Source organism: Callospermophilus lateralis, chromosome 3 (assembly GCF_048772815.1).
Source record: "Callospermophilus lateralis isolate mCalLat2 chromosome 3, mCalLat2.hap1, whole genome shotgun sequence".
In the NCBI taxonomy this organism is placed as follows: domain Eukaryota; kingdom Metazoa; phylum Chordata; class Mammalia; order Rodentia; family Sciuridae; genus Callospermophilus; species Callospermophilus lateralis.
The window spans coordinates 12000946-12014101 of NC_135307.1; the positions used below are offsets into that span (position 1 = coordinate 12000946).

Genomic DNA, 13156 nt, shown 5'->3' on the forward strand with positions numbered 1-13156 from the left:
CTCTTCACTCAGGGCTGAGGCTCCATCAGGGTCAGGTGGGGACAGCCCCTGGGGGCTCTAGTACAGCTCCACATGTTCTCAAGGGGTCCAAGTGCAAGGTGCTTCCTCTGCAGGCAGCATGTTCCCCACAAGACGCGGCCTCAAGGTCATTGCAACTGCCAAGTGGACGGGCCAAGGGGGTGGGCTCAGGACCCTACCAGCCAGTGCCTGAGCTGGTCCCCTACAACACTTGCTGGCCAACCCTGGACGTGCACCTGAACCCCTCTAGGCTTAGGAGGAGAGCAGTTGTCCCCACAGGACTGTGAAGGAAGCAGAGAATTCACACCCTTTAGGGCTCAGGGCAGCTCTGCGTCTCCCTGGGGGTTTGCAGTGGTGCAGGAGGAGGAAGGGCTTGGCACAGGCTGGGCCGTCTTGGAGCTCACTACACCCTGGTGGCTCTGCATGGTGTCCGTCCAAGCCAGAGAGAGTCATTGTGGGCCTAACTCAGGTCTCTGACCTTCTCTGCCTTGCAGGACGATGCCGTCCTCTATCTCATGGGGCCTCCTGCTGCTGGCCAGCCTCAGCTGCCTGGTCGCTGGCTCCCTGGCTGAACATGCTCAGGAGACAGATGCATCCAAGCCCGACCAGGAACACCCAGCCTCCCACAGGATCGCCCCAAACCTGGCCGAGTTTGCCTTCAGCCTCTACCGTGTGCTGGCCCATGAGTCCAACACCACCAACATCTTCTTCTCCCCTGTGAGCATTGCCACAATCTTGGCCTCGCTCTCGCTGGGCACCAAGGCTGACACTCACACCCAGATCCTGGAGGGCCTGGGCTTCAACCTCACGGAGATCTCAGAGGCTGACATCCACCAGGGATTCCAGAATCTTCTCCAAACCCTCAACAAGCCCAACCGCCAGCTGCAGCTGACCACTGGCAGCGGCCTCTTCATTGACCACAATCGGAAGCTGCTGGACAAGTTCTTGGAGGATGTCAAGAACCTGTACCACTCAGAGGCCTTCTCCACCAACTTCACAAACACCGAAGAGGCCAAGAGGCAGATCAACACTTATGTGGAGAAAGGGACCCGAGGAAAAATTGTGGATTTGGTGAAAGATCTGGACAGAGACTCAGTTCTCGCCCTGGTGAACTACATTTTCTTTAAAGGTAAGATGAGTCAATCAGCCTGAGTGGGTTCCCATGGAAACCCCAAAGCTGTTTTCCATCCACCAGTTCTGGAACTTTCCTTGGCAGCACTGTCTGTGCTGTGGCAGTCCCTCTCAGAGTGGCTCCCCAACCTTCCAGGCCTAGGCCCTGAAATGTCTTCCACCATCAGTTAAGTTAGGGAAGAGTTGATAAAACCGTCAAATTCATGGACTTTTCTGCAGGACGCATCAGAGTCCTGACTGTCCTCCTGCTCACTGGGGACCCCAGCAGGGAGGGCACGTGTAATGTTTCCTAACTAGAGAGCCACTGGTGCACACTGTGGCAGGTGGTGGGAGGGAGTGGCCTTCCATGGAAAGTCCTTGGAACAACTCTTGTTGTGGAGTGTGGCCGCTGGGGGTGTGCAGGACCTGGGTCCAAATCCGGCCTCCCCCACTCAATGGCCTTGACATTGGGTGAACCATCTCACCTCTTTGGGATGTGACTGTCCTATCTTGTCATGGACAATGTTGTGAGGTCTGAAAGGAGTACCCAAGTCACACATGGGATTGTGGGGGACCGTCTCAGCTGAGCAGCTGCCATGGACCCTCAGCCTGCCCACCTGCCAGGACTCCACAGGACTCAGGTCCTAAGGCAGTTTCCACTGCCCCAGGGCAATGGCCTCAGGGAGTCCTGGGAAGTCAAGGTGTTTTACTGAGCTTTTCACCACTGTCACTTAAAGACCAACCAGAACAGTTTTAGAGGAGGAAACGTTTATTTGGGCCTCACAGTTGCAGAGGGCTCAGTCCATGGAAGGCCAGCTCCACTCCTTGGGGCTCAGGGTGAGGCAGGACATCATGGCAGAGGAGTGTGGGGGAGGGATCAGCTCACATGGTGATCAGGAAGCAGAGAGGGACTCCACTCTGCAGAGACAACATATATACCCCATAGCCAGGCTCCAAATGAACCCTAAGGACTCACCTCCTGTAGCCACAGCCCAACTACCTCCAGCCACCACTGGTTAATTCCATCAGGGATTCATTTACTGATTAGGTTAAGGCTGCGGCCCAATCATGGGGGACACCACATCCAAACAAGAGCACACGGCCAGGGCTGCTTCCTACCCACCCTGGATCCCTTGTTCCTGGGCAGAGTCCTGTAGTGCAGACCCCCAGGCCACCATCACCACAACGGAGGGGCCAATTCTGCTGAAGTTAGGGCAGGTCTCATTCCTCCCAGCACCATTGAGACATGTGGACTCAGGGTCCCCTACCTCCACTCAGCTGGCCCAGAGGGTGAGGAGCTGTAACCCCACAGAGGGGGCTGCATGGACATCTGGGCTTCTCACATAGACTAGGACAAGCATTTAGGGTGCACTGAATGTTTGCCCTGAGTGACAACTAAACTGCCAATCAACAAGGATCCTGAAGTCCAGGAGAAGAGGTTCCACTGTAGGACTGGGGCCAGAGCTTTCGCTTAATCCCAAGCCGCCCTTCAATAAAAATATAATTTTAATCAAACGCTCACTGGGCACAGTCAGGAGGCATCTCCATGGCAGGCTGCAGGATCTAGAATTCCTGCTGATCCTCTAGACCTGAACACCCCTCACTCTCTATCCCCATCCTGGAGGGGTTGGAGGCCCTCCTGCCCAGGATGGAGCAGAGGTGGGTGAGGACCTTCCCCCCAGGCAGGCTGAGGGCACCTCTGCTCTCCTCTCACACCCAAGCCTCCATCCCACCCGCTGCCGTCCACCTTCCCTCTGTCCAGCCAAATGGGAGGAACCCTTCGATGAAGTTCTCACTAGGGAGCAAGACTTCCACGTGGACCAGGCCACCACCGTGAGGGTGCCCATGATGAACCGCGTGGGCATGTTTGACCTGCACTACTGCCCCACACTGGCCAGCTGGGTGCTGCAGATGGACTACCTGGGCAACGCCACCGCCATCTTCCTCCTGCCCGACGAGGGGAAACTGCAGCACCTGGAGGACACCATCACTAAGGAAATCCTCGCCAAGTTCCTGAAGAACAGGCACAGCAGGTGAGTCCAGGCAGGGACCTGCTGGACGGCCCAGGCACAGACTCAAGGTCCCTCAGGACCAATGCATCAGAAGACAGCACGGGCAGCAGGGGGGACCATCCCTGGGGCCACAGCTACAGGGAATGACCCTGTGCTACAGAAAATGCCAGGGCTCAGGTCAGGTAGCAGCTGAGAAGGGACAGTGGACAAAGAGCAGGACACAGATCCAGCTGGAGGGGGGACTTCCCTTCCAAGAATGTACATGGTCCCCTCCCAATATCCAGGGCCTCGCCGGGGCAGTGACACTAGCACATGTTGTGGCAGAATCAAGGACCAAGGCCTGGGCCTGCAGGTTAGGGCAGCAGAGGGAGGACTTGCTGTAGGACCGGCCGAGGTGCACAGGGAAGCACCTGCATGGAGAGGCCCAGAACAGGAACAGGCAGCACTGGGCGCTCAGGGCACGTTCCCACAGGCTCTGTTTCTCTGTCGCGTCTCAGGCTGGTTCACTTGTCCCAGGAGCCACACAGCTGGGTATGTGACACAGAGCAGGTGCACTGTCCTGAGCCCAGCCACGGCCACTGGTGACAGAGTCACACTGCAGACAGATGTGACACACGTCCAGGATAAGCTGAACCTTGCTCACCCAGCCCTCCTGAGATCTCCTCACTCTTGTTCCAACCAGAGCACAAGGCACAGCACAGTCCCCTAGTCCTGGACCCAGTATGTGGCCTCAGCACAGGCTCCTGGGCCTCGCCCCATCCCTGGGGACATGGAGCTAAGCTTTTAGCCTGGGGTTATGTATGTGACAATCCTCTCCCTCACTGAGCCTCTATCCCTCGGTCCTGCCAAACTCACCAAAGTACCCTGGGAGACAGGCCCCGGAAGGCTCTGGCTGGGCAGGCTGGTGTGACCAAGGGGGATGACATCTGTTTCCAGGAGGACACCCTGAAACTGCCTGGAAGGCTCCTTGGGGGCAGGGGTGTGCAGGGGCCACAGGACAAGGTGTGCCCACTGGTAGGAATGATGTCCTCACCAGGTGTCCAGGAAGCTAAAGTAAAACCAGCCAATGGACTTCTCCAATACAGTGGGTGGGGACAGGGCACTAACCAGAGAACCAATCAGGAGATAAAACACTTTCACAGAACCATGGGGCCCAACAGGACCCCAAAGATGCTGTGAAACCCCCTCTTCACCTATCTTCATACCAGGAGAGTCGACTTGTACTTCCCCAAAGTGAACATCTCTGGAACCATCGATCTGAAGCGCGTCCTGACAAGTCTGGGCATCACCAAGGTCTTCAGCAACGCGGCTGACCTGTCTGGGATCACAGAGGACGCTCCCCTGAGGGTCTCCAAGGTAAGGATGGCCATGGTCCAGGGGTCTGCAGGCCAGAGTGAGTGGGGGACACCTGCTCAGGCCTGAGGCTGAGGGAAGGGCCAAGGGACACAGCAAGGACCAGGTGGGTCCTCCTGAGGATTCAGAGATCCACCAGCTCTGATGGGGCGGGGGACCACAGAGCCGGGGAGTGGCCTCCTGTGCTGCCGGCCTTCCAGGGACCTCTCCTCAGGGGCCCACTGACCCTTGGCCTGTTCCTTTCCCAGGGCTATTGAGGCCTTGGGCTTCTGTTTACCCACATTAACAAGGAAAGGCTTAGGCTCAGAGCCTTCAGAGAATATCTGGAATCTTCCGTCTGTGATATTTAGAGTTATTTGTGAACCAGTAATCTGAACCATTCCTGAGTCCAGTGGGCCACTTGCTGGGGAAACCAGGAGGAGACCAAGAGCAATTGTAGGTCCATGTGGGTGGCTTCCTATAGGGGTCTGGGCACTGGGAAGGTCACCACCAGAGTCCCTATAGAGGACCTCCTAGCCTGCAGGGGGAGGGGATACATGTGCAGGTGACATGGAGGCTGATGGTCTTCCTCTTGTGCCCTGAGGTCACATCGACTGGCCGGAGAGATGGAGGTCAGGAAAGGAGGGGGGGGGAGCAGGCTGAGTCAGGAAGATGGGGTCAGGGGGGCCTGAGTGACCCACAGGGAGGCCTAGGACAGGACAGGCTGGTCCAGCAGGAAGGCCCTGGTGAGGTCCTGTTGGTAGGAGGCTCCCACGTGGGGCCTTGCTGCAGCCTGGGGTGGGGCAGCAGGACCTCAGAGCCCCTCTGCTTCTCTCCCCTCCAGGCCCTGCACAAGGCTGTGCTGACCATCGATGAGAGAGGCACAGAGGCTGCGGGGGCCACGGTTATAGGAATCATGCCCGTGTCGCTTCTCCCTGAGGTGAAATTCGACAGGCCCTTCCTCCTGGTCATCTATGAGCACTCCACCAAGAGCCCCCTCTTTGTGGGGAAGGTGGTGAACCCCACACAACCGTAGCCACCTCGGGTGCCAGACCCTGGTCCCTGCCCTGTTGGGCCCTCCCAGATGACATTAAACAATGGTTGGTCTGACCAACCCTGACCCTGTGGTCTCTGTGTCTCCCTGTGTGTCCTGAAGTTCTGAGAGGACTCCAGGTCACTGCACCTCTCAGTGACACTGTGTCAGGTGTGTGCTGGTCAATGGTGACAGGCTGAGGCCACATCTTGTCAGGCCTGGACATATCTATGCCTGAGAACTCTAGTGCTGTATGCAAATCCTGAGGGGGTCTATGGCCCAACGGCAGCCAGAGGTTCAGGGCCCACCCAGAACCCCTTCCTCACCACTCATACTGCCCCCTGCAACAACCCCCATCCCAATGCTGGCCATGCCCACCCAACCCTGCCCCTCTGGTTTTCCTCTGCTGCTCTGACGAAAAGACTCAACCAGGACAATTTCAGAGCAGGAAACGTTTACCTGGGGCTCACAGTGGCAGAGGCCTCAGTCCACACACAGCCAGGTCCATTCCTCAGGGCCCAAGGTGAGGCTGACCCCATGGAGGAAGGGTGGGGGGAGGGAAGCGGCTCACGTGGTGATCAGGAAGTACAGAGAGACTCCACTGGCCAGACACAAATATAACCCCAGAGCCATGTCCCCAGTGCCCTCCCCTCCAGCCACATCCCATGTCCCCAGTGCCCTCCCCTCCAGCCACACCCCATGTCCCCTGTGCCCTCCCCTCCAGCCACCCCACCTCCCTCAGGGACCCCCAGGTAACCCCTCAGGGAGGATCACTGATTGGCTTTAGGTCCTCACAACCCTCACTTCTCCTCTGAACCTTCTGCAGTGTCTCCCTCGTGAGCTGTGGGGACACCTCACATCCACCCATGACCCTCTGTGCCCCCAGACCTGGCTGCTCCCACCCTGGCTTTGAGTAGCTGTGACTACAGCCACAGCAGGGAGGTGACCATGACCCCTGTCACCACACTGTCCCCTCACCAGACCTGGCCCCTGGGCCTCACAGGGCATGTCCTGAGGGGGGTTGGAGGAGGTGTGTGGAGCCTTCCTCAATGGGCTGGGCCAGGACCTGACCTCTGTCCTTGTCTTTCCATAGCTGCCCAGGAGGCTCACACGTCCCCTCTTGGAAGAGCCTCTGTCCCCAGTGAGCAGGAGGGGCTCTGTGTCACTGTCTTCCCCTCAAGCCCCCCAGGCCCCCAGGCCCCCAGGCCCCCAGGCCACTTACCCTATGTCCCCTCTCCTAGTCCTGTGCCATGGCCCCAGGATGGCTCCTAAAGGTCACGGCAGGCTGCGTTGGCTGTGGCAGGGCAAGGACAGCCCCCCTGGAACCCCAGCCCTCCTGCCCTGCCTGGGCTCTCATGGGGCAGTGCACCTGGCCCCTCCTCAGGGTCCCCGGGTCCTCAGGACAGCAGGAGGTCTGGTGGGTGGCCCAGACTGTCCTGGAGCAGCCCTGCCATGGGGCGCCCTGGCCCTTCCACCCTCAAGGCTGCTGGGCTGAAGTAGCGGGGAGCCCAGGACTCGGGGTCCCCTTCTCCTGTGGCCACACTGACACCTCAGGGCCATCTCAGCATCTTCCCTCACCTCTCACGGAGGAGGGTGGACCTGACGCCCTAGGTGGAGTCCTGACACAGGGTCCTCTTTACAGTCTGAACAGTCCCATCTCTGCCATCACATGGCCCCACCTGTCAGTGGGTCTGGACTCTCCCTGAAGAAGAAACAGGATCTCTGGGTTTCACATAGGGACCTCCAACCTGCACATACACTTCCATTGAGATGAACGTCATCAGTCACCCAGAATGAAGTGACACGTGAGTGTCCCAAGACCTGGATCTTAACACATAGCAGCTGTGTGACCTGAGTGAGGTTGTCAGACCTCTCTGAGCCCCTATCCTCATGGCTGATGGTACAGCCCACATTGGAGCTGGCCTGAGAGTCACATCTGACATGGCCTCAGGCCTCCCAGACCTCTGAATAGAGCAGGTGGGGACAAGGGCACTCCTTGGGCAGTGCTGTCCCAGTGTCTCTCCCCTGAATCCTAGTGGCAGCACCGTGATGCCCTCAGCAGATATCTGTGCTTTCCCAAGACCCAAGGAGAAGACCTAGGTTCACGGCGGCTACCCGCCTCCTATGTTGTCACCGTCCCATGGCTACTGAGTGGCAACCTGACCTCATGGCTCACCCTGTTCCTCCAACCCTCACCCACCCTTCTGTCCCTTCCTGGGCTCATGAGCAGTAATTCCTCCTAAACCACGAGAATTGCTGTCACCTGTGCTGGGTGGCACCCTGTGCGTCCCTAGGAAGAGCCTGTGTCCTCATGGAGTGGCTTCCCCCCGTCTCAGCAGCCCACAGCCCTGGGAAGCCGCCCACAGAGCTCAATGTGGCCTGGCCCTGGCATTGTGTGGGAGAGGACAGGAGAGGACCTGGCCAGCTGCCACCTGAGGGTCAGGGAGGGAAGGGGGGGAGAAGCCAGAGCCTCTGACCTTGACCCCATCTTTTAAATTCTAAAAACTGTCACTAAAGGAGGCAGGACTCCACTTGGGAGAGTAAAGCCCCAGAGGGGACTTCACCAGCTTGGTGGGAACCAGGAGGGACCCGCTGGGTGTGGGCAGAGCTTCAGGGCCGTCCTGCTGAGGAGCATGGTGGCCTCAGCCCTGGGCTCTGGCTCTGCCTGTCACAGACAACAGGGGCCTAAAGCCAGCACTTGAAGGACTCAGGCTGGGGCAGTTTCCTGAATTACAGAAGGACCTGGGTCCCCAGCTTAATGCGCCTGCCAAGCTGGGCCTAGAGGGCACGGCTCCTCCCTGGTGGCCTGGGCACCCCGAGGCTCTACCACCCAGTCCATGCCCTGCAGACTCACATGCCACCCAGGAAGCAGAACCCCTGGGAACCTGGGTTGGGTGGCATCAGGTTACTCAGTCACCTTTCTTGTTCAGAGTTGAGGCAGAGGGCCCTTCCTTCTTCAGCCGACTCTGGTGGACTAGGGTCTGTTCTCAGGAAATTCTGGTCTGTGGGTATTTATCTGCTTCTTTAAAGTTCTTCTGATTATGTGGCATCTATTCTGTGGCCTCTTGGGACCTGGTGCAGGAGCTTAGCCCAGAACAACTGCCTCCTTAATTGTCTAATAATCCACCCCTCAAGTCTGGGGTTGGTGGGGTTGGGGGGCTGTTGAAACAACACACACACACATGCCCCTCTGGGGACAGGGATTGAGGCTGGTCTCACCCTGGACGTGTTGCTCAGTGTTGGTGGACGTCGGTAGGTGAGGAGGCTGCCATGGGGACAGTGGGCAATACAGAGCCCTCCAGAGCCCTAGACTCTGTAGTGGCACCCCCTTTATCCACAGAAACGTCTTAACTGGGCTTCTCCAAGAATCTTCTCCATGGCTGATTTTTAGATGTCAGCAAAAGAGTCTCTGCAAAAGAGTCCAAAGTAGATAAACTTCCTATTTTCGTGTTGCCCTGTTTACTTGGCCACTGGCAGAGAAGATACCAGCACTCCAGGTGCTGGACAGCCCCTTACTAGTTTTTCACAAACATATCCAGTATAGCAGTTTGTAAATGTGCAAACAAGGCCTCTGGCCTGGGGCTGGGCTTCACAGAGATGTCTACATTCCTAAGATAAGTTTCCAATTGTTCTCCATGGTAACAGCTGGCAGGGGAGGAAAGAAAGGGGAGAAGAAGCTCCCCTCTTCTCAGGTATGGACTTGAAGGGTTAATTGCCCAAACGAGTGAAAGAAAAAGCTGCTTTTATGTGAACTTCTGCAGACTGTGAACTTTCATGCTGGGGGCATAACACTCTGAAACTACCTGAAAGCTGTGCCCTCTGAACCTGGCTGCAGCCAAATGAAACAGTTGCCTGATATCTTTGGTGCCTTGCTTCGTCTGTCCCTACAACATTTTTGGCCACCCAGATGGGACCGAGGAGGTAGGGATGGCTCTTCTGCTGCTCTTGTCTCCAGGGACCACCTTCCCTAGGGTGATGGGGGACAGTGTTCCTCTTGGCATGCCCAGGCTACTCTTGGCCTTGAAGGAGGATCCACTGAGCCAGCGCCCTGGGGCTTCCCGCCCAGAGTTCAAAGGAACCCACCGGCAGCAGGAACCAGAATTGGGGTCTTGGAGCACCGCCCAGCTGAACAGGTAGGACCCGGGTCCATTTGTCTTGGCAGCCCACCTGACTTCCCCTTAGAGACCTAAGCAGGTGAAAGAGAGGTTTGATCAACCTCTGAAGTGGCTGGAGCTGAAACAGACCCAGGGAGTGGCCCAAGTCGTCTCCTGTCAGGGTCATTGAGCACAAGGGAAACCGGGACTCCCTTTCTGTTTGGTTTGGAAGTGTTGGAATTTGGGCGGTACAGAAATTTTGTCTGTGGGAAAGTGTGTGAAAGTGTGTGACTGACACGGACAAAGGGTAGTGTCCCAACCCAACCCGAGGGCCAGAGCAAGTGCAGAGTCCTGATCTGCGGTTCCCTGGCACCTCAGACCGTCTATGGTGGAATTTCACCAACCCACGTCTAGGGGAAAGCTCCAGGTTGGGGGTTGATACCCACACGCAAGGCTAAGAGGGCCCTAAGTCCCTATGAGGGGAGTGGCCAAAGATAGATGAAGCCAGTCTTGTCCTAAATGTGCGACACAGATGCACTGGTGGAACATGGGAGGCACACTAAGGAAACTGAGCCATCTGAAATGTGTGTTAGAAACCTTTAGGAAGGTTTTCCTGGTAAGTGTGGGGTGAGTCTCACTCCACAAAGGTCGCATACTCTGTGAATTAGAGTGGCTCATCAAGATGTGGGCGGGCCACCAAAAGGATCTTTAGATGAGCGAGTCATTGCTGAGGTCCTTTTGATTGTTGTTGGAACCCCTGAACCAATTCTCTTATATTGATTGGTAGCAAGAAACAGCGCCCTTCGTGGAGAGCCTGTCTAGATGGACAGTCCAAGCTGATGTTAGTCAGGAGCATAGTGGTCTCTAAGACCCAGCGGAAAGCAGCTAAAAAGATAACTTGACAGACAAAAGACAGGAAGGGAAACAGTTTGACCCTTGAGCCAGAAGAAGACTCAACACCTATGTGCCACTCCACCCAACTTGGCCAAGACCACTGGGACAGCAGACTGTCCCCTCAGACCCCCAGTCCTCAGAGGCAACAAATGATGGCCCCCAATACTGGCTCTTCCTTCCCCCTTGATGGCCTCAGAGCCAAAGGCTTCCTAGGACCCGACTGTTTGCCTCCCAGGATTAAGGTGGGAGTGCCGGGTTTCTGTTCTCGCAACTGAAAGGCTCAGGGGTCACTCTAGTTAAACTGGGCTCACTGGGCTGCACGAAATGACCACACAAGAGACACAAATACCTTTATCTTTGGGGGTGCTGTGACGGCTCCTCTGACCTTAAGGGTCTGCAGGAAGAGAGAGCGCAAGAGCACTTGCTGACCCCTTTTATTGAGGAGAAGCTATTCAAATGAGGCAAGGGGCCAGGTTTCAGGGGGCTGAGTCTATCTTGATGATGTCCACTGTCAGCACCTGGGTAGGCCACACCCAAGGGCACAGTAAGAGGAGGGGACACACACAAGGCACTTCCATGGAAGATTCTATCCTAAACAGGGCAAGGGGTTATATTACAAAGGAACAGGTGAGCGTAGCTTCATCCATGGGGCTGTAGCAAGACACACCCATTTCTGTGACTGAGCGCCTCAGCACCTAGCTGGGGAGTGGAACTCAGTCACCCATAAGGTTGGCCTCCCACATGGGAGATTTGTCTCAAGACCAGAGCCAAAACCCAGATGAGAGCCTTTCAGATGCCCCTGCAAGGGACTAAAGGACCTGCCCATGTTGACCAGAAGGGAGACCTCTGAGGGAGACAAGGCAGTTTTGAGTGCCAGCCTTTCTCCACCATTGAGCTCATAAGCTGGAATAATCATACTCCCTCCTTCATGGAGAAACCCTGGGCCATGATTGATCTGATGCAGCCCACTATCCAGACCTAGGACGGGCCCCAATGAAGAAGAGAATCTAAAGGTAAAAGATATCAAGAAGCCTTCCTAGGAAGTCTAAGAGAAAAAAAAAAACTGTGCCCAAGAGTTAGAAGGAATCGGAGCCAGCCCTGAGCCCTAGCCTAACCAGAGCTCATCTGCAGACAAACTGAGCCCAGCAAAGCCTCCCGTTGCTCCAGCACCTCCCTCTCACACCCAGGATAGCCCTCAACATTTCTCTCAGCCCCACATCTGCCTATGGCCCCTCTGCCCTATGAAACTGGCAGCAATGATCAAAAAAGATGTGCCCAACTGACTCAGAGCTGAGTGTCCAGGCCACTGCTGCTGCCATCCCTCTCCCTGCCCAGAAGCATCCAGGGGAAGAGGGGCACATACCAGCATAGCAGCCGCAATGCAAGTTTGTCAGTGAAGAGAAGCAACAGGTGACCAATGCAGCCTTTGTGGGACAGGCTCAGAGTGACGTTTGCCAAAAATTACAAACCTAGAGGCTCTACTGAGAAGTGTGGCAAAGAGCTGATTAGGTGGCCATCATGGTTTTCATCAATTGAGACCCAGAGGTCCAAAGACAGGCGGACCCAAAAGGATAAAAAGGAGGATGGATCTCAAAGGGGGGTCTCATTAGAACAAAGCCAATGGTCCAAATGTTTATAAGGGAAAAAAATGGGGCCAGACAAAAGGAGAAGGCTCCAATGGCAGACAAGTACCCACTGCCATGCTCAAAGGCTAAGACCTGAACAGAGAAGGAGTGAATGTTTCCCCCCAGCCTTTGGCTCCAGCCCTACTTTTCACCCTCTTTTCATTTTTTTCCCACTTGCTGGGAAGTTGATGATTGAGAAATATGGCAGGGGTCCCATAGACACACAGCTCTATCTGATGCAGGGGACCCAGGGCCTCAGGAGGACTCAGCTGCTGCAACCCCTCCCCCGAAAAAAATAACCAGGAATATGTTCATGTTAACAGCCACTAGTGGGCCATAGGGTGCTCACTCCAAAGGGACATGCCATCCTGGCTCCAAGCCACATGCCGTGAGCCACCAACAGGAAGGGCCACAGAGCCCCATGCACCCAGGCATATGAACAAAAACACAAGAGAGGCAGCTAGTATAGACAGTTAGAGAAGGCTCCCACCTGGCAGGAGGAGGAAGCCATTTTGACAAAGAGCAACACCTAGGTGGGCACAATGTGGCTGCCACACTGGGACCTGCAGTGACCACACCGCTGCCCTCAAACCTCAGCAGACAGCCCACGGTGAGATTCACATAGGTGACTTTTATACAAAGGATGTCCCAGGTCATCAGTCTCTGCTAAGATTTACATTAAATTTAAGAGTTGGAGAATCCAGCAGCCAAGATCCTGCACCAGGAGATAACAAAACAAAACAACAACAACAAAAAAATCCTGCATCTTAAAGTTCCAGAGGCTCTATGTACACTTCGCTTTCCTAAATGACAGTTCCTCCCAGGGGCTTGAGTCCACCATTCTTGGGACAGCACTGGACTCTGACTTAAAAGCCCACATCTATCAAGGAAAAAGTCAAATACCTTGGTTATCATCTGACTCAGCAACAGAACAGACAACACCAACTGGCCTCAAAAGAAACAGGAGATCTGCTCAATTCCAGTCCTTTCAACCTGCCATCAGACGAGAGAATTCTTGGGGGCTACTGAATTCAGCCA

At 55.8% G+C, this 13156-nt stretch overlaps 1 protein-coding gene across 1 annotated transcript; it reads left to right on the top strand.

Annotated features, from left to right (window-relative positions):
- Window positions 1-516: 516 nt before the first annotated feature.
- On the top strand, window positions 517-5508 carry LOC143393541 (alpha-1-antitrypsin-like protein GS55-MS). The gene is made up of 4 exons (XM_076847910.2): window positions 517-1147; window positions 2891-3161; window positions 4349-4496; window positions 5317-5508. Exons 1-4 carry the CDS (start codon window positions 517-519, stop codon window positions 5506-5508), a joined length of 1242 nt encoding a protein of 413 aa, XP_076704025.2.
- The last annotated feature ends 7648 nt before the right edge of the window (window positions 5509-13156 follow it).